At 45.3% G+C, this 27,405-nt stretch overlaps 3 protein-coding genes across 3 annotated transcripts; all 3 read right to left on the bottom strand.

Moving 5' to 3' along the window:
* Positions 1-5,637: 5,637 nt before the first annotated feature.
* Positions 5,638-8,724, bottom strand: LOC135081377 (uncharacterized). The gene is made up of 3 exons (XM_063976097.1): positions 8,454-8,724; positions 7,257-7,424; positions 5,638-6,884 (listed from the first exon to the last, which is right to left on the bottom strand). The coding sequence occupies exons 1-3, from the start codon at positions 8,722-8,724 to the stop codon at positions 5,638-5,640; spliced, it is 1,686 nt and encodes a 561-aa protein (XP_063832167.1).
* Positions 8,725-18,050: 9,326 nt separating this feature from the next.
* Positions 18,051-21,137, bottom strand: LOC135081376 (uncharacterized). The gene is made up of 3 exons (XM_063976096.1): positions 20,867-21,137; positions 19,670-19,837; positions 18,051-19,297 (listed from the first exon to the last, which is right to left on the bottom strand). Exons 1-3 carry the CDS (start codon positions 21,135-21,137, stop codon positions 18,051-18,053), a joined length of 1,686 nt encoding a protein of 561 aa, XP_063832166.1.
* Positions 21,138-23,522: 2,385 nt separating this feature from the next.
* LOC135081375 (uncharacterized) lies at positions 23,523-26,609 on the bottom strand. Its single transcript, XM_063976095.1, has 3 exons — positions 26,339-26,609; positions 25,142-25,309; positions 23,523-24,769 (listed from the first exon to the last, which is right to left on the bottom strand). The coding sequence occupies exons 1-3, from the start codon at positions 26,607-26,609 to the stop codon at positions 23,523-23,525; spliced, it is 1,686 nt and encodes a 561-aa protein (XP_063832165.1).
* Positions 26,610-27,405: the final 796 nt, after the last annotated feature.

Below are 27,405 nucleotides of genomic sequence, written 5' to 3'. Positions count from 1 at the left end.
GCTTGCCAAAGACATTCCAAGCTCAGGTAGCGCGAGGGCAGCGGCGGTTCTGTCTGGGCCTGTGCACCTGCTGACGCGATCGGAGCCCTTAGTAGTCGAGCATCCCACTTCTGACACCAAATTATGTTGAGTGAAACAAACAGAAGCTAGTTTGACACTGGTTTATTTTTTCTTAATAATTATGTAAATCTATGGTAAATCTATGGTACAAAAAAGTATGTAAAGGTTTATAAAAAAGGTGGTCGTGAACATGGCCCCCGGCGGTGTAAGCACCAGGTTTAGGGTGAAACGACCAGCTTGGCCAATTTTTTTACGGGCCTACGCAGGACACCCCCTTTAGTTTGAACATCCACTACCCTAACTATCCGATCCTTGCCGGGGTAAGTAGCAACGATGCGGCCACGTGGCCAGCAACGCCTGGGTAGAGTTCCGTCCACTATGACCACCAGATCGCCAATGATGAAGCTCGCGGAAGCCGTCGGTGAAGAGCGGCGAGGGACTAGGCTGGGCAGGTATTCTTTGGTGAAGCGCTAACAAAAATGGTCGGCCAGACGCTGTGCCTTCCGCCACTGTGCCCGGCTGGACAGATCGGTGTCGTCGAACGGCCGTGTTTGCAGATCGTACGAAGGGGTGCCGATAAGGAACGTAAACGGCGTAAGCGCCTCCTCTGCATCGGGTTCCGTTGACACGTGAGTCAGCGGCCTAGAGTTAACTATAGCCTCTGCTTCAAGGAGTAGGGTGTGGAGTGTCTCTTCTCTGGGTGACTGTTCTTTCAAGGTTGCGGATAGCGCAGACTTGACGTTCCGTACCAATCTCTCCCAGCATCCACCCATGAAAGGAGCCGACGGCGGGATAAATTTCCACTGTATCCGCTTGGTGGTCGCGAACTCATAGACTTCCGCTAACATCTTAGAGGCCCCAACGAAAGCCGTCCCATTGTCAGAATAGATGCAAATCGGGCAGCCTCGACGAGATATGAAGCGGCGTAGGGCCATTATCGCAGAGTCCGCTGACAGGTTATCGACGATTTCCAGGTGAACTGCTCGGACAGTCATACAGGTAAAGAGCGCGACCCATCTTTTCGCATGCTTCCGGCCGATCGTGACATTGAGAGGGCCAAAATAGTCCAAACCGACGTAGGAGAATGGGCGCTCATAGATGGCCATCCGCACGTCTGGTAAGTCGCCAATGGGCGGCGGCACAGGTCTAGCCTTCCATACTCTGCAACGCTGACATCTTGAAGCAACTTGTTTGACGGCAGATCTCAGGCCGATGATGTAGAACTTCTGGCGCATTTCGTTGACGACGAGTTCATTGTTTGCGTGAGCGTATCGTATATGGTAGTCATGAATCAACAGTCTTGTTATCTGATGCTTTCCATCAAGGACAATTGGGCGGGACTCAATGGCATCTGAAGCGGATGTGCGACCGGATAACCGTAGAAGACCGTTACAGACGAGCAAGGACACGTTCTTAAGTTTACTTAATCTAGAAACGGGGCGTCCTGCGTTAACACAATCAAGCTCTTCGGACAATGAATCGCGTTGTACAGACATGAGTAAATGATGCTCTGCCGAGTTTAAGTCGTCGGCTGATAAAAGAGGTAATTTTCGATCGCAACGAGGCGAGTTTAGAAATAATTTACAATTTAGAGGTAATAAGGTCCTAAACATTTTTGCCGACTGGTGTGCTCGAGCTGTGGCTCTGAGCAAGCGAATCCATCGGCTGAATCTCCGATGGTCTGCGACCACAGGCGAAAGAGCCGGGGATTCTGTAGAAGGTACAACCAAGCATTCAACCATTTTTATTTCACTTGTGGTTGAAGAATCAGTGTAAAGCGGTTCGCGGGGCCACGTAGCTTCCGGTGAAAGAAGATAAGTCGGGCCAGTGAACCAACGTGAATGTAGAGAGAACTCCGCTGTATCGCGCGTCGCCACGTAACCATTTCAGCACTGTAATCGAATCAGACCATAGAAACGTTTTAAAAGGCTTATTTTTGTGAGCCTCAATAATGTAAGCAGCAAAACGCGCGCCTATCAACGCCGCCTGAAGTTCCATTCTCGGAATAGTCGCTGGTTTTAGTGGCGCGAGCCTAGCTTTGCCTCCTATAAGCGCCAATTTGACTGAACCATCCGATAAAACAAATCGCCAGTAGGCAACGCAAGCGTAAGCTAGCTCGCTAGCGTCGCATAAGACGTGAAGCTGACTTTCTATAACTTGCTTTCCCTCCGAATAACATCTGGGAATAGCGCTCCCTGATACGATCTCAAGTTCCCGGAACCACGACTGGTATTTTAGAACTAACCCCTCAGATAATTTTTGATCCCAATCCAAACCTAACTTCCATGTCTTTTGGAAAAGAATTCGACCCTTTATAATAAGAGGCGTTATCAACCCTAACGGATCGTACACCGACATAAGCAAAGACAAGGCAGAACGTTTCGTAAGCGTTGGGGGAAATTTCGGGATGGACTTAAGAAAGGACAAGGAGTCATCGCCAACAAGCCAAGTCAATCCCAAAACTCTAATGCGCGATGGAGAAGATGGACCTAACCCTACCTCAGAAGCTTCAGTGGCGCAGAGGTCTAAAGGTAATAAGGTAAGAGCCTCAGCATGATTGGAGACCCAAGATCGCATTTCAAATCCTGCAGCCTTATGGACGGTGACTATTTCCGAAGCTAAGCTAGCTGCCTCTTCTACACTATCAAAGCTTTCAAGATAATCGTCCATGTAATGATTTTCTATAATGGACTGAGCAGCTTTCGGATAAGAATTCTGAAATTCAAGAGCATTTTTGTTTTTCAAGTAGAGTGCTGTACACGGGCTAGACGTTGCTCCAAAAATCATAGAAGACATCCTATATTCTAAGAGAGGGGACTGAGGGTCATCCCTCCACAAAAAGCGCTGAGCGTCGCGGTCCTCAGGTCTAATTTTTACTTGTGGGAACATCTCCCTTATATCCCCCGTAATAGCGATCTTACCTTCTCTGAATCTCATGACAATAGCAAGCAGGGGTTGCAGCAAGTCTGGACCTGATAATAGCATAGAGTTCAGGCTCACCCCGTTACATTTCGCTGCCGCATCGTGCACCACACGTAACTTCCTTTTGTGTGGGTGTACGACCCCAAAATGCGGGAGGTACCACGTGATGTTACCAGTTGGTGGTCCAGAGCAAAGCTCCGCGTATCCTTTGTCAATCATACCCTGAATGTTCTGTTTATAGGAAGTCGCGTAAGTTTTGTCTTTAGCCATTTTAGATTCGAGACTTTGAAATCGGGACAGCGCTAAGCGCTTACTGTTGGGGATGATTTTAATGTTGTCCCGCCATAGAAGACCAGTTTGGAAGCGACCAGAGGTTAACCTCACCGTAGTCTCATCTAGAATTTCTATAGCACGTTTATCGCTAGCCATCATTACCAGCTGTCGGCAGAAGCGCACAGACATTACAGACACTATCCCAGGCTCCCGTCGACTCACTAGTACAGGTGCCAATATCGGTGAGACTGGCAGGGACCCCTACAACCATAAATGTCATTAAGTCAAACAACAGAAACGTGCTCGCAACCTTGTCAAAGGTGATGCGACGTATTCCCAAGCGCAGGCGGAGACAGGCTAACATTTTTAGTAGAAAATTGGCAACCGCTATGCGCGGCATCGGCAAGGCGTTGGAACGGATACCATCTTGGGTCAGCCACGCGGCAGGGATTTCGGTCCCTTGGGTCTTCTCAGGGGTACAGCACCTATCCACTCTCGACCTAAACGTAACGATAATACACCCAATACAAAGGCTCGCCTCCTACGAGCGCTTCTTCATAGCGATGTCCTCGCTACTGTTTAGCCAGTGTTTCCACGATGAAAACATCCGTTCAGAGGTGCTAGCTGCACACAATCCCGACAGCAATATACGAATAGGCATGCGTACTCTCAATCCAGCCGATGTCCTATTCGATGTTCACCTGGCTGTAGCAGGTGACACTCTGCGTGCGTGTTCACCTTTCTTCAAAAATCAGTTCCTCGGTATGGACAGAGAGTTGCTCCTGGAGATGTTATCGGTGCACTTTGATACATCCCTGCTTGTTGGAGACACGCTCTTTTACAACGGGCCAGCCAAATATATCATCAGCGACTATACGGCTTACTTCGACGACGTCTTCCCCCGGTTTTCCCCGTACGCATACCACGCAGATTCCGCACGCGAGAAAGGGGCCATGGATAAGGTGGCCGCATATAACGAAAACTTCTTGCGAGTGCGACGCGAAACCACAAACACCACCGTTCACCGTGTCAAGCGGCAGTCCTACACTTTCCATGGTGGAGAGAGAGTGGAGTCAAGACGTGGGTCCATGCCCACCATAGTTTTGGATTCTGGATCACCCTTCACGATGAGCGTACAATACCTATTGAACACGCCTCGACTCAGGTACGAATTTGACATATTACAGGCATCACATTACAACACCTCCTTCTCGTATTACAAATCGCTGCGCCAGTTCGCCACCTCTGCTTCACTAGATTTCAATGATGCGACTTCCCACTCGGCCTTCAGGATACTGGGAAACATAACTCTGGTGGAGATCATCCGCGGTATGAATCCATTTGACGTTTATGCTCCAAGGCTCAACATCATCCGGGAGCTGATAAGCGGGTATGACATGCGAGCGGACATATTAAATTTACGCACAACCTCAATTAGAATGAACACGCCAATGGAGTATGCGAGTATACCGAACTTGGTCGGGCTCTTCTATGCCATCAAGTACCCCTCAGACAGGGCAGGGTTTGAAAAAATCAAAAACATGGACGTGCCCACCACCACCATGAAGACCATAGGATCGAGTTTATACCAAGCCAGATACTCCCGGGTACCAATACTGTTGATCGCTCAGAACGAAGTCTCCATGAATAAAATCAAATATATGTTCGTGGTACATGTGAGGGTACTGGAAGATATCAAGACTTGGGCTCTGTACTCCCCAATAATGTTGACGACGTCCCTCACAATGATTTCAAGCGGCGCATACTCGATATGTGTCTCAAAGACCCGCTTACATTCTTCAAAATACAGCCTTTTTGGGGAATCCTCAGACGACCTGGGGTGGGACAATTTGTTCACAGAGGCTTGTGATCTAGCCACTATCCATGTAACGTACGACAGCGACCCCTCCGAAATCTTGGGGAATCAGAACCTGCCGGACCGACTCAAGTCGTTACTTTCCTTAGAACCAAAGAGCTCCTACATCCCACCCAGTGGGGGCCTGTATGACCCGATACTCTCAGAGGTGATATCTATAGTAGAGCCATCGCACGGACCAGAACTACTCGAGGGAATCCGAGGGAATAAAGATGAGGGCAGTACCCTGCTTGCCAAAGACATTCCAAGCTCAGGTAGCGCGAGGGCAGCGGCGGTTCTGTCTGGGCCTGTGCACCTGCTGACGCGATCGGAGCCCTTAGTAGTCGAGCATCCCACTTCTGACACCAAATTATGTTGAGTGAAACAAACAGAAGCTAGTTTGACACTGGTTTATTTTTTCTTAATAATTATGTAAATCTATGGTAAATCTATGGTACAAAAAAGTATGTAAAGGTTTATAAAAAAGGTGGTCGTGAACATGGCCCCCGGCGGTGTAAGCACCAGGTTTAGGGTGAAACGACCAGCTTGGCCAATTTTTTTACGGGCCTACGCAGGACACCCCCTTTAGTTTGAACATCCACTACCCTAACTATCCGATCCTTGCCGGGGTAAGTAGCAACGATGCGGCCACGTGGCCAGCAACGCCTGGGTAGAGTTCCGTCCACTATGACCACCAGATCGCCAATGATGAAGCTCGCGGAAGCCGTCGGTGAAGAGCGGCGAGGGACTAGGCTGGGCAGGTATTCTTTGGTGAAGCGCTGCCAAAAATGGTCGGCCAGACGCTGTGCCTTCCGCCACTGTGCCCGGCTGGACAGATCGGTGTCGTCGAACGGCCGTGTTTGCAGATCGTACGAAGGGGTGCCGATAAGGAACGTAAACGGCGTAAGCGCCTCCTCTGCATCGGGTTCCGTTGACACGTGAGTCAGCGGCCTAGAGTTAACTATAGCCTCTGCTTCAAGGAGTAGGGTGTGGAGTGTCTCTTCTCTGGGTGACTGTTCTTTCAAGGTTGCGGATAGCGCAGACTTGACGTTCCGTACCAATCTCTCCCAGCATCCACCCATGAAAGGAGCCGACGGCGGGATAAATTTCCACTGTATCCGCTTGGTGGTCGCGAACTCATAGACTTCCGCTAACATCTTAGAGGCCCCAACGAAAGCCGTCCCATTGTCAGAATAGATGCAAATCGGGCAGCCTCGACGAGATATGAAGCGGCGTAGGGCCATTATCGCAGAGTCCGCTGACAGGTTATCGACGATTTCCAGGTGAACTGCTCGGACAGTCATACAGGTAAAGAGCGCGACCCATCTTTTCGCATGCTTCCGGCCGATCGTGACATTGAGAGGGCCAAAATAGTCCAAACCGACGTAGGAGAATGGGCGCTCATAGATGGCCATCCGCACGTCTGGTAAGTCGCCAATGGGCGGCGGCACAGGTCTAGCCTTCCATACTCTGCAACGCTGACATCTTGAAGCAACTTGTTTGACGGCAGATCTCAGGCCGATGATGTAGAACTTCTGGCGCATTTCGTTGACGACGAGTTCATTGTTTGCGTGAGCGTATCGTATATGGTAGTCATGAATCAACAGTCTTGTTATCTGATGCTTTCCATCATGGACAATTGGGCGGGACTCAATGGCATCTGAAGCGGATGTGCGACCGGATAACCGTAGAAGACCGTTACAGACGAGCAAGGACACGTTCTTAAGTTTACTTAATCTAGAAACGGGGCGTCCTGCGTTAACACAATCAAGCTCTTCGGACAATGAATCGCGTTGTACAGACATGAGTAAATGATGCTCTGCCGAGTTTAAGTCGTCGGCTGATAAAAGAGGTAATTTTCGATCGCAACGAGGCGAGTTTAGAAATAATTTACAATTTAGAGGTAATAAGGTCCTAAACATTTTTGCCGACTGGTGTGCTCGAGCTGTGGCTCTGAGCAAGCGAATCCATCGGCTGAATCTCCGATGGTCTGCGACCACAGGCGAAAGAGCCGGGGATTCTGTAGAAGGTACAACCAAGCATTCAACCATTTTTATTTCACTTGTGGTTGAAGAATCAGTGTAAAGCGGTTCGCGGGGCCACGTAGCTTCCGGTGAAAGAAGATAAGTCGGGCCAGTGAACCAACGTGAATGTAGAGAGAACTCCGCTGTATCGCGCGTGGCGTCGTCAGCAACATTTAAGCCACTAGGAACATATCTCCAAGACTGTACATCAGTAAGATCCGAGATCTCGGCTACACGAAAGGACACGAATGGCTTAAATGTGCAGGCGTCGCCACGTAACCATTTCAGCACTGTAATCGAATCAGACCATAGAAACGTTTTAAAAGGCTTATTTTTGTGAGCCTCAATAATGTAAGCAGCAAAACGCGCGCCTATCAACGCCGCCTGAAGTTCCATTCTCGGAATAGTCGCTGGTTTTAGTGGCGCGAGCCTAGCTTTGCCTCCTATAAGCGCCAATTTGACTGAACCATCCGATAAAACAAATCGCCAGTAGGCAACGCAAGCGTAAGCTAGCTCGCTAGCGTCGCATAAGACGTGAAGCTGACTTTCTATAACTTGCTTTCCCTCCGAATAACATCTGGGAATAGCGCTCCCTGATACGATCTCAAGTTCCCGGAACCACGACTGGTATTTTAGAACTAACCCCTCAGATAATTTTTGATCCCAATCCAAACCTAACTTCCATGTCTTTTGGAAAAGAATTCGACCCTTTATAATAAGAGGCGTTATCAACCCTAACGGATCGTACACCGACATAAGCAAAGACAAGGCAGAACGTTTCGTAAGCGTTGGGGGAAATTTCGGGATGGACTTAAGAAAGGACAAGGAGTCATCGCCAACAAGCCAAGTCAATCCCAAAACTCTAATGCGCGATGGAGAAGATGGACCTAACCCTACCTCAGAAGCTTCAGTGGCGCAGAGGTCTAAAGGTAATAAGGTAAGAGCCTCAGCATGATTGGAGACCCAAGATCGCATTTCAAATCCTGCAGCCTTATGGACGGTGACTATTTCCGAAGCTAAGCTAGCTGCCTCTTCTACACTATCAAAGCTTTCAAGATAATCGTCCATGTAATGATTTTCTATAATGGACTGAGCAGCTTTCGGATAAGAATTCTGAAATTCAAGAGCATTTTTGTTTTTCAAGTAGAGTGCTGTACACGGGCTAGACGTTGCTCCAAAAATCATAGAAGACATCCTATATTCTAAGAGAGGGGACTGAGGGTCATCCCTCCACAAAAAGCGCTGAGCGTCGCGGTCCTCAGGTCTAATTTTTACTTGTGGGAACATCTCCCTTATATCCCCCGTAATAGCGATCTTACCTTCTCTGAATCTCATGACAATAGCAAGCAGGGGTTGCAGCAAGTCTGGACCTGATAATAGCATAGAGTTCAGGCTCACCCCGTTACATTTCGCTGCCGCATCGTGCACCACACGTAACTTCCTTTTGTGTGGGTGTACGACCCCAAAATGCGGGAGGTACCACGTGATGTTACCAGTTGGTGGTCCAGAGCAAAGCTCCGCGTATCCTTTGTCAATCATACCCTGAATGTTCTGTTTATAGGAAGTCGCGTAAGTTTTGTCTTTAGCCATTTTAGATTCGAGACTTTGAAATCGGGACAGCGCTAAGCGCTTACTGTTGGGGATGATTTTAATGTTGTCCCGCCATAGAAGACCAGTTTGGAAGCGACCAGAGGTTAACCTCACCGTAGTCTCATCTAGAATTTCTATAGCACGTTTATCGCTAGCCATCATTACCAGCTGTCGGCAGAAGCGCACAGACATTACAGACACTATCCCAGGCTCCCGTCGACTCACTAGTCCAGGTGCCAATATCGGTGAGACTGGCAGGGACCCCCCTACAACCATAAATGTCATTAAGTCAAACAACAGAAACGTGCTCGCAACCTTGTCAAAGGTGATGCGACGTATTCCCAAGCGCAGGCGGAGACAGGCTAACATTTTTAGTAGAAAATTGGCAACCGCTATGCGCGGCATCGGCAAGGCGTTGGAACGGATACCATCTTGGGTCAGCCACGCGGCAGGGATTTCGGTCCCTTGGGTCTTCTCAGGGGTACAGCACCTATCCACTCTCGACCTAAACGTAACGATAATACACCCAATACAAAGGCTCGCCTCCTACGAGCGCTTCTTCATAGCGATGTCCTCGCTACTGTTTAGCCAGTGTTTCCACGATGAAAACATCCGTTCAGAGGTGCTAGCTGCACACAATCCTGACAGCAATATACGAATAGGCATGCGTACTCTCAATCCAGCCGATGTCCTATTCGATGTTCACCTGGCTGTAGCAGGTGACACTCTGCGTGCGTGTTCACCTTTCTTCAAAAATCAGTTCCTCGGTATGGACAGAGAGTTGCTCCTGGAGATGTTATCGGTGCACTTTGATACATCCCTGCTTGTTGGAGACACGCTCTTTTACAACGGGTCAGCCAAATATATCATCAGCGACTATACGGCTTACTTCGACGACGTCTTCCCCCGGTTTTCCCCGTACGCAAGTCAACCCAGCCACAACAATGCAGACATTAAAAATAAGAACAAAGACGTCGTTATGAAATTCATAACACCGTGGACTTTACTGGAAGATTCCACAAACAGGGCGCTGCCGCAAACCTCCTATAAATAGGAGCTACAACCACGATCCGTGGTCATTCTTCGTTCATTCTTCATCCGACTAGCAGTCTTAGCCATAGCACAGTACTTAGTTTATAGCAATTGTAACATTATTATTGTAAAGTAAGAAAGTAAAGTTTTTTTAATTAAAATACAGTTTTCGTTATTTTGACTGGCGCCCAACGTGGGGCCCTGTAAAGTTCGCGCAACCTTGAATGAAGTTCAAGATCTCCGAAGAAATCTCCGAGGTCGCTCAGAGTCTGCGTTCTGACTCCTAAGTCACTCAGAACCAGGGGCTCCACAACTAAACAAATAAGTCAAGATACATACAACGAGTATGCTTCGTGTCATCATCATCATCACCATCTTCACGCTGTAAGTGCCTGAAGCATTCCTGTCATTTTCCAAAATTCCACTCCTTAAACCCGCAAGTTTTGTATTTAGACCTAAGGCTAGTTATTGTTGTGAACAAGATATGACCGACCCTCATCCTAAGATGGAGGGATATACTAGCAATGTGCCATCAGCACAAAGCCCAATTCAAAATCCTAGGCAGGCGGCAATGCCGACCGTTGATCCTAGCATTTTAATAAAATTCGTCCCGTCCTACAACGGAGACGCTTATTCTATATACAACTATTTAAACAGTGCAAAGCAATATTTAAATGTAGCAGGAGGGAATACGCCTCAAAATGTAATGCTACTATTAGGTAAATTAGAGGGAAGAGCATCCCAAATCGTAACCATGATAAACCACAATTTTGATTGGAATATTATAGAAAATTGCCTGAAATCCGAATGTGGAGACAATAGAGAATTTAATACGTTATTAGTAGAATTATCAAACGTTAAAAAACGAGGCTCCTATAAGGATCTTATATTTGAGCTCAAACAAAAATTATTTTTTATTAAAAGTAAATTATATGATAAATATAGTAATAATAATTTAGTTTTAGTGGACGAAGTCATGGAACCTTACATTAACACCGCCCAAAATGCCCTGCGCAATAGTTTGCCGTACCATGATCAGATTTACGTTTCCAATTGCACCTTTAATGAAACGGTTTCTAAAATTTTACAATTAGAAGCAGAGGGGCGATTCGACAACATAAAACAAAAGTTTTCAAACGTTATACCTGCACCCAAAATCATTAACCAACAATCATTTCCACAAAACCATTCGGCGTTAACAATGCATAATCCGCAACAAAGGGTAATTAACTCAGTACCGTACAACAATGGGTCGTTCCATCGGAGACACCATTGGACACCTAATCCAAACAATCCATTTAATCGACCGCAGCACAAATTCTTCGAACAGCATAAAAATAATTATCAACAACACCCACAAGTACCTCAGTCTCAACCGCAAGACGTAAGCATGAGGACCGCTCCTCAGCTAAAACCGGGACAAATCAATTTAGGGAAAGGTTTCGTAGCAGAGGAAGTTTATCATTTAAATTCAGTGCAACCTGAAAACACATTAGAAGAACATAATGTGGCTAATTCAAGTAATCAAGACTATACAAATTATTTTAACAGTGGTGAATATAATTATGACATTAGTGAAACTATTGAAAGTGACCAAGCAGATTCAAATTTTTATGCAGTCCCGCAACAAAATCAAATCACATAGAATTTAATTACGTAAAATCTTACCTACCATACTTTGAGACAGATAATCCCAAATTAAAAATCTTAATAGACACCGGAAGTCAGAGATCTTTTATTACAAATAGTAGCTTTCAAAAATATTTTAGAAAACGTTTCAAACCAGAACAATTTACTGTTAAAACATCGCACGGTGTTACGTCACACAACGGCGTAATCGAGACTCCGTATTGGAAGAGATATTTCGGAAATGGTGAGTCAAAAATGAAATTTTATATTTATAACTTCAGTGACAAATACGATATTCTAATGGGAACCGATATGATAGAACAGATAGGAGCAAAAATAGATTTACGGGAAAGAAAACTTATCATGCCGGACCATGAGTTATTAATATTTCACATGACTGAAGACGATTTGTGTAACGTGCAAAAATTATGTAAAACTTACGATGATTTATTTACAGAAGATGTCACTAACAGTGCAACCACTAAAATAAAACATGAAATAAATTTAATTGACAATGACCCAATATACCAAAGACCATATAGGCTACCACAGACTCAACAAAGTGAGGTTAAGAAACAAATTAGTAAATTATTAACAAAAAACATAATTCGACCGTCAGATTCACCTTGGTCATCACCAGTGCACATAGTACCAAAAAAAATTGACCAATCGGGGATTCCGAAATGGCGAATGGTAATAGATTATAGACGTCTTAACGAAAAAACCAAATCTGATAAGTTTCCGCTGCCAAACATAGAAGAATTATTCTCAAAATTACAGGGTAATAATTTTTTCACAACATTAGATTTAACTTCAGGCTATCATCAAATTTTGATGAGTGAAGAGTCAATCGAGAAAACTGCTTTCAGTACGCCTGATGGCCATTACGAATTCTTGAGAATGCCGTTTGGATTAAAAAATGCACCGGCCACATTTCAGCGCATGATGAACAACGTTTTAAAAGAAGAGATGGATAGAAATATTTGTTTATGTTATTTGGACGATATTATAATTTATTCAAAAACAAAACAAGAACACGTTAATCGGTTGCAACAGGTGTTTGAAGCTTTGAGAAAAGCTAACCTTAAAGTTAACAAAAGCAAATGTGTTTTTATGGAGCAAGAAATAGAATTCTTGGGCCATATCCTAAACAAAGATGGTCTTAAGCCAAATCAAAAAAAAATTGAGGCTATTAAAAAATTTCCCATTCCAAAAACATTAAAGGAATTAAGAGCATTTCTAGGGTTAATTGGATACTATAGAAAATTTGTTCCGAATTTGAGTAAAATAATAAAACCACTTACAGAAGCTACAAAGAAAGATAATAAACATTAATGACAACAAATACATTGAAGCTGTAAATACTTGTAAGTCTTTATTGACCAATGCCCCAATACTAGCGTTTCCAGATTTTAATAAAACGTTTGTCATAACGACTGACGCATCCGACATAGCACTGGGAGCAGTATTGAGTCAAGAACACCATCCAATAGCTTACGCATCCCGAACCTTAAGTAGGACCGAACAAAATTATAACACAACCGAAAAAGAATTATTAGGCATATTATGGGCCGTAACTCAGTTTAGACCTTATATCTATGGCCGTAAATTTACTTTGCGAACAGATCATAAAGCTTTAATTTGGCTTTCTAAATTGAAAGAACCAAATCAACGTTTAACTAGATGGAAATTAAAGTTACAAGATTATGATTACCTATAGAGCATGTTAAAGGAAAAGATAATTATGTAGCTGACGCGTTAAGTAGGATTGAAATATTTAATACAGATAGTTCAAATGATTCGATGAACGTTAACTTAGAGGAAGACTTATCACTAACTAATAGTTCAATTACTACTAGTAACAATAGTGATAATATAACAGTACGTTCCAACCAGGATGACAGTGATGAAGGGATTCCCATCATCAATGCGTATCCACCGAAACAATTAAGGCGCGTAATTTTTGAAATGGCACCATATAAGAAAGCTATTAGAGAGAATGGTATATGGTATTTTTACATTCCTCCAAATGATGAGGAAAACGTAATTAAACAATTTATGTTAGAATATTTACCAAAAGAAAAATATGCTTTTATAATACCCAATGAGGAATTATATTGTCTAGTTTCGGAAGTTTATCGAAAATATTTCGACCATTCCAAATTTAAACCAGTTAGATATACAAAATCGTTGATAGAAATAAATGAGAAAGAAGAACAGTTAAAACTAATAAAAAATTATCATTTGCAAGATAATTGTTCCCCGTAGGTCTAAGTTGAGCCTAACTTCGAACCCTACAGGAGATTTATAATGAAAGACTGTATTTTTGAACTGGTTATATTACAAGATTAAATTAAGATGCGCGCGCGATGGTCGTACGGAATGAGTGAGCGGCGGCCGCGGTTGCGGCAGCGTATTTATGTGTAGGCGCGGGGACCCCGCGCTCCCCCGCCGATGCGCCCTCTGTTGTCATCACTAATAATAGACATGCAGGAATAGAAAGTTTGTATAAACAACTGCGCGAAAAATATTATTGGGAACACATGCGAAAACAAATAAAAAGGTTTGTTCTTCAGTGCGAATTGTGTAAAAAGGAAAAGTATAATCGACATCCCTACACGACACAATTTAGCGAAACGGAAACACCACAAAAGCCAATGGAAATATGGCACATTGACTTTATGTCTCTAGAAAGACAGTGGTATTTAACTATTATAGATAAATTTTCTAAATACGCTATAGTTAAACCAACAGAGAAAACTAAAGTGTGTGACACGTTATCTGAAATATTCGCAATGATAGGTACACCTTCAAAAATAGTTCATGACGGTGAACAAGTACTCTGTAGCGAAATACTTACAGAATTATTTCAATCTTATAATATAGTAAATCACACCACAAGTCCTCAACACCACAAATCCAATTCGGATGTTGAAAGATTACATAGTACTATACAGGAGTTGTTTAGATTACAACGAGATACGGAATTAGATCGAAACCAAAAGATATTTTATATAGCACATGCTTACAATAACACAATGCATTCTGCGATAGGTATGACGCCATTTGAGGTACATTTTGGTCGAAAACCTAAACTTAGAAGTTTTGATGACCTCCGTGTCACTATTCAAAATTATACGGCACAACAAAAGGAATTTATTGACAATTTAAACAAAAATATCGCGGCAAGGTTAAAAGATCAAAAGGATAAGAGAAATGAGAGGTTGAATAAAAGAATAAGACCGCCAAATCAATTTGAAGTTGGAGATACAGTTTATTTAAAGAATAGTATGGCAGATAGACATAAAACAAAGTCTCGTTTCTTGGGTCCTTTTAAAATAGTTAGTTGTGAGCCAAATAATAAATATAAACTTTCCAATGGTAGAACATATCACATAGAGGAATTGGTTGTTACAGAATCGTCATCACCTTCGGATATAAGTTCAGATAGTTAAGTTATACCTATTAATTGAAATTTAACAAATTCCACTCATCGAAGGAAGGTGGACGGTCATATTATCAATTACATATTAATTTTACTAAGTAAAAATATTGATTGTTAAAGCAGCTATACAATCTACTAGATCATTTATGTTAATTGAAAGATTTAAAAGTTATTTAAGATTGTAATATTATTTTAAATCATGTAAAGGAATGTGAATTAATTTGTATTTGTAGTTATAAACAAGTAAAGTCATTGTATTGGTCCCAAATGATCTCTTAATTTATAGTGATATAAAGGACATTGAACCTTATAAAAGTTAATTAACAAACAATTAACAATGTAATCATTTTTGTGTTTAATCAAAGGTAAAAATAAGGTAAAAATTGTTCCCATTACCTAAAAATTCCCTACCTACACCCATCCTTTAGTGCGGAAGGTACTTGCTAAATATGAAGCTGAAATCTACGAAACGGATGACTGGAAATACCTGTGAAACGGAAGTGTTAAAATACAAGTGCCTATTAGGCATGGAAATGATTGCTATTTTTCATTTTAATATTATTATTTAAATTATAATACTTGTTAGATTTAATCTCATGTTGCAATACCCTAGCAGGGTCCATGTTTTGGGTCTTATGTCTATATGTAAGAACTTTTATATACCAACATTGGAGCAATAAAGAATTTGAATTTGAATTTGAATTCATTTTCATTCTATGAAATGATGATTGTTTTTCATATGATTTCACATGCGAAATTTCACAGGCAATGATTTTTATTCGCAGTGTTTTAATGTAGCTCTTTCATATAATGTGCTACTTTTAATGAAGTATGAATTATGATGAAGGATTGCTAATTAGCTAAAATATGAAATGTAACAATATCTGTTTCATTTTATGTCGCACAACAAAAAACAAACAGTTTCACAGCACATCAATAACCGCGCGACTAATGAAAATCATTCATTTCATCTGCCTGCTATGTAATGAAATCATACGAATCAAGACAAGGAAATCTAAACCTTACACCTTTGAGTCTAAAGTTCATATTTAAAATGCCCAGTTTCGTCCGTCATCACATCTCTTGTCCTTTTCTAACACGCATATGATCAAATCATTCCTTCTTACTCGCTCGGTCGCTTCGCAGAGCGGCGCTTACGGACTTCGCTCGAATGAATGAATGAAATTCATGTGATTCGTGATTTCGTTGACTGTGAAATTATAGCAGTCTATGTGAAGTAAAATAGCAGGTGTCATTAATGAAATTCATTTCATATGATTTTTCACCTGCTATTCATGAAATGTTCCATGCCTAGTGCCTATAGTTGTCAAACGGTTAAAGTGAAGTGTTCTGATGAACTGACTGAAGAAATAAGTGATCAAATTAATGTTGCAGTGCCTTCTTGTAAATTGTTTAAGATCCAAGATTTGTTTAAATCTTCGGACTTCAAAATTAGGGGGGGAGAGTCAACCCAGCCACAACAATGCAGACATTAAAAATAAGAACAAAGACGTCGTTATGAAATTCATAACACCGTGGACTTTACTGGAAGATTCCACAAACAGGGCGCTGCCGCAAACCTCCTATAAATAGGAGCTACAACCACGATCCGTGGTCATTCTTCGTTCATTCTTCATCCGACTAGCAGTCTTAGCCATAGCACAGTACTTAGTTTATAGCAATTGTAACATTATTATTGTAAAGTAAGAAAGTAAAGTTTTTTTAATTAAAATACAGTTTTCGTTATTTTGACTCGCATACCACGCAGATTCCGCACGCGAGAAAGGGGCCATGGATAAGGTGGCCGCATATAACGAAAACTTCTTGCGAGTGCGACGCGAAACCACAAACACCACCGTTCACCGTGTCAAGCGGCAGTCCTACACTTTCCATGGTGGAGAGAGAGTGGAGTCAAGACGTGGGTCCATGCCCACCATAGTTTTGGATTCTGGATCACCCTTCACGATGAGCGTACAATACCTATTGAACACGCCTCGACTCAGGTACGAATTTGACATATTACAGGCATCACATTACAACACCTCCTTCTCGTATTACAAATCGCTGCGCCAGTTCGCCACCTCTGCTTCACTAGATTTCAATGATGCGACTTCCCACTCGGCCTTCAGGATACTGGGAAACATAACTCTGGTGGAGATCATCCGCGGTATGAATCCATTTGACGTTTATGCTCCAAGGCTCAACATCATCCGGGAGCTGATAAGCGGGTATGACATGCGAGCGGACATATTAAATTTACGCACAACCTCAATTAGAATGAACACGCCAATGGAGTATGCGAGTATACCGAGCTTGGTCGGGCTCTTCTATGCCATCAAGTACCCCTCAGACAGGGCAGGGTTTGAAAAAATCAAAAACATGGACGTGCCCACCACCACCATGAAGACCATAGGATCGAGTTTATACCAAGCCAGATACTCCCGGGTACCAATACTGTTGATCGCTCAGAACGAAGTCTCCATGAATAAAATCAAATCTATGTTCGTGGTACATGTGAGGGTACTGGAAGATATCAAGACTTGGGCTCTGTACTCCCCAATAATGTTGACGACGTCCCTCACAATGATTTCAAGCGGCGCATACTCGATATGTGTCTCAAAGACCCGCTTACATTCTTCAAAATACAGCCTTTTTGGGGAATCCTCAGACGACCTGGGGTGGGACAATTTGTTCACAGAGGCTTGTGATCTAGCCACTATCCATGTAACGTACGACAGCGACCCCTCCGAAATCTTGGGGAATCAGAACCTGCCGGACCGACTCAAGTCGTTACTTTCCTTAGAACCAAAGAGCTCCTACATCCCACCCAGTGGGGGCCTGTATGACCCGATACTCTCAGAGGTGATATCTATAGTAGAGCCATCGCACGGACCAGAACTACTCGAGGGAATCCGAGGGAATAAAGATGAGGGCAGTACCCTGCTTGCCAAAGACATTCCAAGCTCAGGTAGCGCGAGGGCAGCGGCGGTACTGTCTGGGCCTGTGCACCTGCTGACGCGATCGGAGCCCTTAGTAGTCGAGCATCCCACTTCTGACACCAAATTATGTTGAGTGAAACAAACAGAAGCTAGTTTGACACTGGTTTATTTTTTCTTAATAATTATGTAAATCTATGGTAAATCTATGGTACAAAAAAGTATGTAAAGGTTTATAAAAAAGGTGGTCGTGAACATGGCCCCCGGCGGTGTAAGCACCAGGTTTAGGGTGAAACGACCAGCTTGGCCAATTTTTTTACGGGCCTACGCAGGACACCCCCTTTAGTTTGAACATCCACTACCCTAACTATCCGATCCTTGCCGGGGTAAGTAGCAACGATGCGGCCACGTGGCCAGCAACGCCTGGGTAGAGTTCCGTCCACTATGACCACCAGATCGCCAATGATGAAGCTCGCGGAAGCCGTCGGTGAAGAGCGGCGAGGGACTAGGCTGGGCAGGTATTCTTTGGTGAAGCGCTGCCAAAAATGGTCGGCCAGACGCTGTGCCTTCCGCCACTGTGCCCGGCTGGACAGATCGGTGTCGTCGAACGGCCGTGTTTGCAGATCGTACGAAGGGGTGCCGATAAGGAACGTAAACGGCGTAAGCGCCTCCTCTGCATCGGGTTCCGTTGACACGTGAGTCAGCGGCCTAGAGTTAACTATAGCCTCTGCTTCAAGGAGTAGGGTGTGGAGTGTCTCTTCTCTGGGTGACTGTTCTTTCAAGGTTGCGGATAGCGCAGACTTGACGTTCCGTACCAATCTCTCCCAGCATCCACCCATGAAAGGAGCCGACGGCGGGATAAATTTCCACTGTATCCGCTTGGTGGTCGCGAACTCATAGACTTCCGCTAACATCTTAGAGGCCCCAACGAAAGCCGTCCCATTGTCAGAATAGATGCAAATCGGGAAGCCTCGACGAGATATGAAGCGGCGTAGGGCCATTATCGCAGAGTCCGCTGACAGGTTATCGACGATTTCCAGGTGAACTGCTCGGACAGTCATACAGGTAAAGAGCGCGACCCATCTTTTCGCATGCTTCCGGCCGATCGTGACATTGAGAGGGCCAAAATACTCCAAACCGACGTAGGAGAATGGGCGCTCATAGATGGCCATCCGCACGTCTGGTAAGTCGCCAATGGGCGGCGGCACAGGTCTAGCCTTCCATACTCTGCAACGCTGACATCTTGAAGCAACTTGTTTGACGGCAGATCTCAGGCCGATGATGTAGAACTTCTGGCGCATTTCGTTGACGACGAGTTCATTGTTTGCGTGAGCGTATCGTATATGGTAGTCATGAATCAACAGTCTTGTTATCTGATGCTTTCCATCAAGGACAATTGGGCGGGACTCAATGGCATCTGAAGCGGATGTGCGACCGGATAACCGTAGAAGACCGTTACAGACGAGCAAGGACACGTTCTTAAGTTTACTTAATCTAGAAACGGGGCGTCCTGCGTTAACACAATCAAGCTCTTCGGACAATGAATCGCGTTGTACAGACATGAGTAAATGATGCTCTGCCGAGTTTAAGTCGTCGGCTGATAAAAGAGGTAATTTTCGATCGCAACGAGGCGAGTTTAGAAATAATTTACAATTTAGAGGTAATAAGGTCCTAAACATTTTTGCCGACTGGTGTGCTCGAGCTGTGGCTCTGAGCAAGCGAATCCATCGGCTGAATCTCCGATGGTCTGCGACCACAGGCGAAAGAGCCGGGGATTCTGTAGAAGGTACAACCAAGCATTCAACCATTTTTATTTCACTTGTGGTTGAAGAATCAGTGTAAAGCGGTTCGCGGGGCCACGTAGCTTCCGGTGAAAGAAGATAAGTCGGGCCAGTGAACCAACGTGAATGTAGAGAGAACTCCGCTGTATCGCGCGTGGCGTCGTCAGCAACATTTAAGCCACTAGGAACATATCTCCAAGACTGTACATCAGTAAGATCCGAGATCTCGGCTACACGAAAGGACACGAATGGCTTAAATGTGCAGGCGTCGCCACGTAACCATTTCAGCACTGTAATCGAATCAGACCATAGAAACGTTTTAAAAGGCTTATTTTTGTGAGCCTCAATAATGTAAGCAGCAAAACGCGCGCCTATCAACGCCGCCTGAAGTTCCATTCTCGGAATAGTCGCTGGTTTTAGTGGCGCGAGCCTAGCTTTGCCTCCTATAAGCGCCAATTTGACTGAACCATCCGATAAAACAAATCGCCAGTAGGCAACGCAAGCGTAAGCTAGCTCGCTAGCGTCGCATAAGACGTGAAGCTGACTTTCTATAACTTGCTTTCCCTCCGAATAACATCTGGGAATAGCGCTCCCTGATACGATCTCAAGTTCCCGGAACCACGACTGGTATTTTAGAACTAACCCCTCAGATAATTTTTGATCCCAATCCAAACCTAACTTCCATGTCTTTTGGAAAAGAATTCGACCCTTTATAATAAGAGGCGTTATCAACCCTAACGGATCGTACACCGACATAAGCAAAGACAAGGCAGAACGTTTCGTAAGCGTTGGGGGAAATTTCGGGATGGACTTAAGAAAGGACAAGGAGTCATCGCCAACAAGCCAAGTCAATCCCAAAACTCTAATGCGCGATGGAGAAGATGGACCTAACCCTACCTCAGAAGCTTCAGTGGCGCAGAGGTCTAAAGGTAATAAGGTAAGAGCCTCAGCATGATTGGAGACCCAAGATCGCATTTCAAATCCTGCAGCCTTATGGACGGTGACTATTTCCGAAGCTAAGCTAGCTGCCTCTTCTACACTATCAAAGCTTTCAAGATAATCGTCCATGTAATGATTTTCTATAATGGACTGAGCAGCTTTCGGATAAGAATTCTGAAATTCAAGAGCATTTTTGTTTTTCAAGTAGAGTGCTGTACACGGGCTAGACGTTGCTCCAAAAATCATAGAAGACATCCTATATTCTAAGAGAGGGGACTGAGGGTCATCCCTCCACAAAAAGCGCTGAGCGTCGCGGTCCTCAGGTCTAATTTTTACTTGTGGGAACATCTCCCTTATATCCCCCGTAATAGCGATCTTACCTTCTCTGAATCTCATGACAATAGCAAGCAGGGGTTGCAGCAAGTCTGGACCTGATAATAGCATAGAGTTCAGGCTCACCCCGTTACATTTCGCTGCCGCATCGTGCACCACACGTAACTTCCTTTTGTGTGGGTGTACGACCCCAAAATGCGGGAGGTACCACGTGATGTTACCAGTTGGTGGTCCAGAGCAAAGCTCCGCGTATCCTTTGTCAATCATACCCTGAATGTTCTGTTTATAGGAAGTCGCGTAAGTTTTGTCTTTAGCCATTTTAGATTCGAGACTTTGAAATCGGGACAGCGCTAAGCGCTTACTGTTGGGGATGATTTTAATGTTGTCCCGCCATAGAAGACCAGTTTGGAAGCGACCAGAGGTTAACCTCACCGTAGTCTCATCTAGAATTTCTATAGCACGTTTATCGCTAGCCATCATTACCAGCTGTCGGCAGAAGCGCACAGACATTACAGACACTATCCCAGGCTCCCGTCGACTCACTAGTACAGGTGCCAATATCGGTGAGACTGGCAGGGACCCCTACAACCATAAATGTCATTAAGTCAAACAACAGAAACGTGCTCGCAACCTTGTCAAAGGTGATGCGACGTATTCCCAAGCGCAGGCGGAGACAGGCTAACATTTTTAGTAGAAAATTGGCAACCGCTATGCGCGGCATCGGCAAGGCGTTGGAACGGATACCATCTTGGGTCAGCCACGCGGCAGGGATTTCGGTCCCTTGGGTCTTCTCAGGGGTACAGCACCTATCCACTCTCGACCTAAACGTAACGATAATACACCCAATACAAAGGCTCGCCTCCTACGAGCGCTTCTTCATAGCGATGTCCTCGCTACTGTTTAGCCAGTGTTTCCACGATGAAAACATCCGTTCAGAGGTGCTAGCTGCACACAATCCCGACAGCAATATACGAATAGGCATGCGTACTCTCAATCCAGCCGATGTCCTATTCGATGTTCACCTGGCTGTAGCAGGTGACACTCTGCGTGCGTGTTCACCTTTCTTCAAAAATCAGTTCCTCGGTATGGACAGAGAGTTGCTCCTGGAGATGTTATCGGTGCACTTTGATACATCCCTGCTTGTTGGAGACACGCTCTTTTACAACGGGCCAGCCAAATATATCATCAGCGACTATACGGCTTACTTCGACGACGTCTTCCCCCGGTTTTCCCCGTACGCATACCACGCAGATTCCGCACGCGAGAAAGGGGCCATGGATAAGGTGGCCGCATATAACGAAAACTTCTTGCGAGTGCGACGCGAAACCACAAACACCACCGTTCACCGTGTCAAGCGGCAGTCCTACACTTTCCATGGTGGAGAGAGAGTGGAGTCAAGACGTGGGTCCATGCCCACCATAGTTTTGGATTCTGGATCACCCTTCACGATGAGCGTACAATACCTATTGAACACGCCTCGACTCAGGTACGAATTTGACATATTACAGGCATCACATTACAACACCTCCTTCTCGTATTACAAATCGCTGCGCCAGTTCGCCACCTCTGCTTCACTAGATTTCAATGATGCGACTTCCCACTCGGCCTTCAGGATACTGGGAAACATAACTCTGGTGGAGATCATCCGCGGTATGAATCCATTTGACGTTTATGCTCCAAGGCTCAACATCATCCGGGAGCTGATAAGCGGGTATGACGTGCGAGCGGACATATTAAATTTACGCACAACCTCAATTAGAATGAACACGCCAATGGAGTATGCGAGTATACCGAGCTTGGTCGGGCTCTTCTATGCCATCAAGTACCCCTCAGACAGGGCAGGGTTTGAAAAAATCAAAAACATGGACGTGCCCACCACCACCATGAAGACCATAGGATCGAGTTTATACCAAGCCAGATACTCCCGGGTACCAATACTGTTGATCGCTCAGAACGAAGTCTCCATGAATAAAATCAAATCTATGTTCGTGGTACATGTGAGGGTACTGGAAGATATCAAGACTTGGGCTCTGTACTCCCCAATAATGTTGACGACGTCCCTCACAATGATTTCAAGCGGCGCATACTCGATATGTGTCTCAAAGACCCGCTTACATTCTTCAAAATACAGCCTTTTTGGGGAATCCTCAGACGACCTGGGGTGGGACAATTTGTTCACAGAGGCTTGTGATCTAGCCACTATCCATGTAACGTACGACAGCGACCCCTCCGAAATCTTGGGGAATCAGAACCTGCCGGACCGACTCAAGTCGTTACTTTCCTTAGAACCAAAGAGCTCCTACATCCCACCCAGTGGGGGCCTGTATGACCCGATACTTTCAGAGGTGATATCTATAGTAGAGCCATCGCACGGACCAGAACTACTCGAGGGAATCCGAGGGAATAAAGATGAGGGCAGTACCCTGCTTGCCAAAGACATTCCAAGCTCAGGTAGCGCGAGGGCAGCGGCGGTTCTGTCTGGGCCTGTGCACCTGCTGACGCGATCGGAGCCCTTAGTAGTCGAGCATCCCACTTCTGACACCAAATTATGTTGAGTGAAACAAACAGAAGCTAGTTTGACACTGGTTTATTTTTTCTTAATAATTATGTAAATCTATGGTAAATCTATGGTACAAAAAAGTATGTAAAGGTTTATAAAAAAGGTGGTCGTGAACATGGCCCCCGGCGGTGTAAGCACCAGGTTTAGGGTGAAACGACCAGCTTGGCCAATTTTTTTACGGGCCTACGCAGGACACCCCCTTTAGTTTGAACATCCACTACCCTAACTATCCGATCCTTGCCGGGGTAAGTAGCAACGATGCGGCCACGTGGCCAGCAACGCCTGGGTAGAGTTCCGTCCACTATGACCACCAGATCGCCAATGATGAAGCTCGCGGAAGCCGTCGGTGAAGAGCGGCGAGGGACTAGGCTGGGCAGGTATTCTTTGGTGAAGCGCTGCCAAAAATGGTCGGCCAGACGCTGTGCCTTCCGCCACTGTGCCCGGCTGGACAGATCGGTGTCGTCGAACGGCCGTGTTTGCAGATCGTACGAAGGGGTGCCGATAAGGAACGTAAACGGCGTAAGCGCCTCCTCTGCATCGGGTTCCGTTGACACGTGAGTCAGCGGCCTAGAGTTAACTATAGCCTCTGCTTCAAGGAGTAGGGTGTGGAGTGTCTCTTCTCTGGGTGACTGTTCTTTCAAGGTTGCGGATAGCGCAGACTTGACGTTCCGTACCAATCTCTCCCAGCATCCACCCATGAAAGGAGCCGACGGCGGGATAAATTTCCACTGTATCCGCTTGGTGGTCGCGAACTCATAGACTTCCGCTAACATCTTAGAGGCCCCAACGAAAGCCGTCCCATTGTCAGAATAGATGCAAATCGGGCAGCCTCGACGAGATATGAAGCGGCGTAGGGCCATTATCGCAGAGTCCGCTGACAGGTTATCGACGATTTCCAGGTGAACTGCTCGGACAGTCATACAGGTAAAGAGCGCGACCCATCTTTTCGCATGCTTCCGGCCGATCGTGACATTGAGAGGGCCAAAATAGTCCAAACCGACGTAGGAGAATGGGCGCTCATAGATGGCCATCCGCACGTCTGGTAAGTCGCCAATGGGCGGCGGCACAGGTCTAGCCTTCCATACTCTGCAACGCTGACATCTTGAAGCAACTTGTTTGACGGCAGATCTCAGGCCGATGATGTAGAACTTCTGGCGCATTTCGTTGACGACGAGTTCATTGTTTGCGTGAGCGTATCGTATATGGTAGTCATGAATCAACAGTCTTGTTATCTGATGCTTTCCATCATGGACAATTGGGCGGGACTCAATGGCATCTGAAGCGGATGTGCGACCGGATAACCGTAGAAGACCGTTACAGACGAGCAAGGACACGTTCTTAAGTTTACTTAATCTAGAAACGGGGCGTCCTGCGTTAACACAATCAAGCTCTTCGGACAATGAATCGCGTTGTACAGACATGAGTAAATGATGCTCTGCCGAGTTTAAGTCGTCGGCTGATAAAAGAGGTAATTTTCGATCGCAACGAGGCGAGTTTAGAAATAATTTACAATTTAGAGGTAATAAGGTCCTAAACATTTTTGCCGACTGGTGTGCTCGAGCTGTGGCTCTGAGCAAGCGAATCCATCGGCTGAATCTCCGATGGTCTGCGACCACAGGCGAAAGAGCCGGGGATTCTGTAGAAGGTACAACCAAGCATTCAACCATTTTTATTTCACTTGTGGTTGAAGAATCAGTGTAAAGCGGTTCGCGGGGCCACGTAGCTTCCGGTGAAAGAAGATAAGTCGGGCCAGTGAACCAACGTGAATGTAGAGAGAACTCCGCTGTATCGCGCGTGGCGTCGTCAGCAACATTTAAGCCACTAGGAACATATCTCCAAGACTGTACATCAGTAAGATCCGAGATCTCGGCTACACGAAAGGACACGAATGGCTTAAATGTGCAGGCGTCGCCACGTAACCATTTCAGCACTGTAATCGAATCAGACCATAGAAACGTTTTAAAAGGCTTATTTTTGTGAGCCTCAATAATGTAAGCAGCAAAACGCGCGCCTATCAACGCCGCCTGAAGTTCCATTCTCGGAATAGTCGCTGGTTTTAGTGGCGCGAGCCTAGCTTTGCCTCCTATAAGCGCCAATTTGACTGAACCATCCGATAAAACAAATCGCCAGTAGGCAACGCAAGCGTAAGCTAGCTCGCTAGCGTCGCATAAGACGTGAAGCTGACTTTCTATAACTTGCTTTCCCTCCGAATAACATCTGGGAATAGCGCTCCCTGATACGATCTCAAGTTCCCGGAACCACGACTGGTATTTTAGAACTAACCCCTCAGATAATTTTTGATCCCAATCCAAACCTAACTTCCATGTCTTTTGGAAAAGAATTCGACCCTTTATAATAAGAGGCGTTATCAACCCTAACGGATCGTACACCGACATAAGCAAAGACAAGGCAGAACGTTTCGTAAGCGTTGGGGGAAATTTCGGGATGGACTTAAGAAAGGACAAGGAGTCATCGCCAACAAGCCAAGTCAATCCCAAAACTCTAATGCGCGATGGAGAAGATGGACCTAACCCTACCTCAGAAGCTTCAGTGGCGCAGAGGTCTAAAGGTAATAAGGTAAGAGCCTCAGCATGATTGGAGACCCAAGATCGCATTTCAAATCCTGCAGCCTTATGGACGGTGACTATTTCCGAAGCTAAGCTAGCTGCCTCTTCTACACTATCAAAGCTTTCAAGATAATCGTCCATGTAATGATTTTCTATAATGGACTGAGCAGCTTTCGGATAAGAATTCTGAAATTCAAGAGCATTTTTGTTTTTCAAGTAGAGTGCTGTACACGGGCTAGACGTTGCTCCAAAAATCATAGAAGACATCCTATATTCTAAGAGAGGGGACTGAGGGTCATCCCTCCACAAAAAGCGCTGAGCGTCGCGGTCCTCAGGTCTAATTTTTACTTGTGGGAACATCTCCCTTATATCCCCCGTAATAGCGATCTTACCTTCTCTGAATCTCATGACAATAGCAAGCAGGGGTTGCAGCAAGTCTGGACCTGATAATAGCATAGAGTTCAGGCTCACCCCGTTACATTTCGCTGCCGCATCGTGCACCACACGTAACTTCCTTTTGTGTGGGTGTACGACCCCACAATGCGGGAGGTACCACGTGATGTTACCAGTTGGTGGTCCAGAGCAAAGCTCCGCGTATCCTTTGTCAATCATACCCTGAATGTTCTGTTTATAGGAAGTCGCGTAAGTTTTGTCTTTAGCCATTTTAGATTCGAGACTTTGAAATCGGGACAGCGCTAAGCGCTTACTGTTGGGGATGATTTTAATGTTGTCCCGCCATAGAAGACCAGTTTGGAAGCGACCAGAGGTTAACCTCACCGTAGTCTCATCTAGAATTTCTATAGCACGTTTATCGCTAGCCATCATTACCAGCTGTCGGCAGAAGCGCACAGACATTACAGACACTATCCCAGGCTCCCGTCGACTCACTAGTCCAGGTGCCAATATCGGTGAGACTGGCAGGGACCCCTACAACCATAAATGTCATTAAGTCAAACAACAGAAACGTGCTCGCAACCTTGTCAAAGGTGATGCGACGTATTCCCAAGCGCAGGCGGAGACAGGCTAACATTTTTAGTAGAAAATTGGCAACCGCTATGCGCGGCATCGGCAAGGCGTTGGAACGGATACCATCTTGGGTCAGCCACGCGGCAGGGATTTCGGTCCCTTGGGTCTTCTCAGGGGTACAGCACCTATCCACTCTCGACCTAAACGTAACGATAATACACCCAATACAAAGGCTCGCCTCCTACGAGCGCTTCTTCATAGCGATGTCCTCGCTACTGTTTAGCCAGTGTTTCCACGATGAAAACATCCGTTCAGAGGTGCTAGCTGCACACAATCCTGACAGCAATATACGAATAGGCATGCGTACTCTCAATCCAGCCGATGTCCTATTCGATGTTCACCTGGCTGTAGCAGGTGACACTCTGCGTGCGTGTTCACCTTTCTTCAAAAATCAGTTCCTCGGTATGGACAGAGAGTTGCTCCTGGAGATGTT

The sequence above is a fragment of the Ostrinia nubilalis genome, chromosome 19 (genome assembly GCF_963855985.1).
Source record: "Ostrinia nubilalis chromosome 19, ilOstNubi1.1, whole genome shotgun sequence".
Classification (NCBI taxonomy): domain Eukaryota; kingdom Metazoa; phylum Arthropoda; class Insecta; order Lepidoptera; family Crambidae; genus Ostrinia; species Ostrinia nubilalis.
This window is presented reverse-complemented; position numbering and strand designations above follow the sequence as displayed.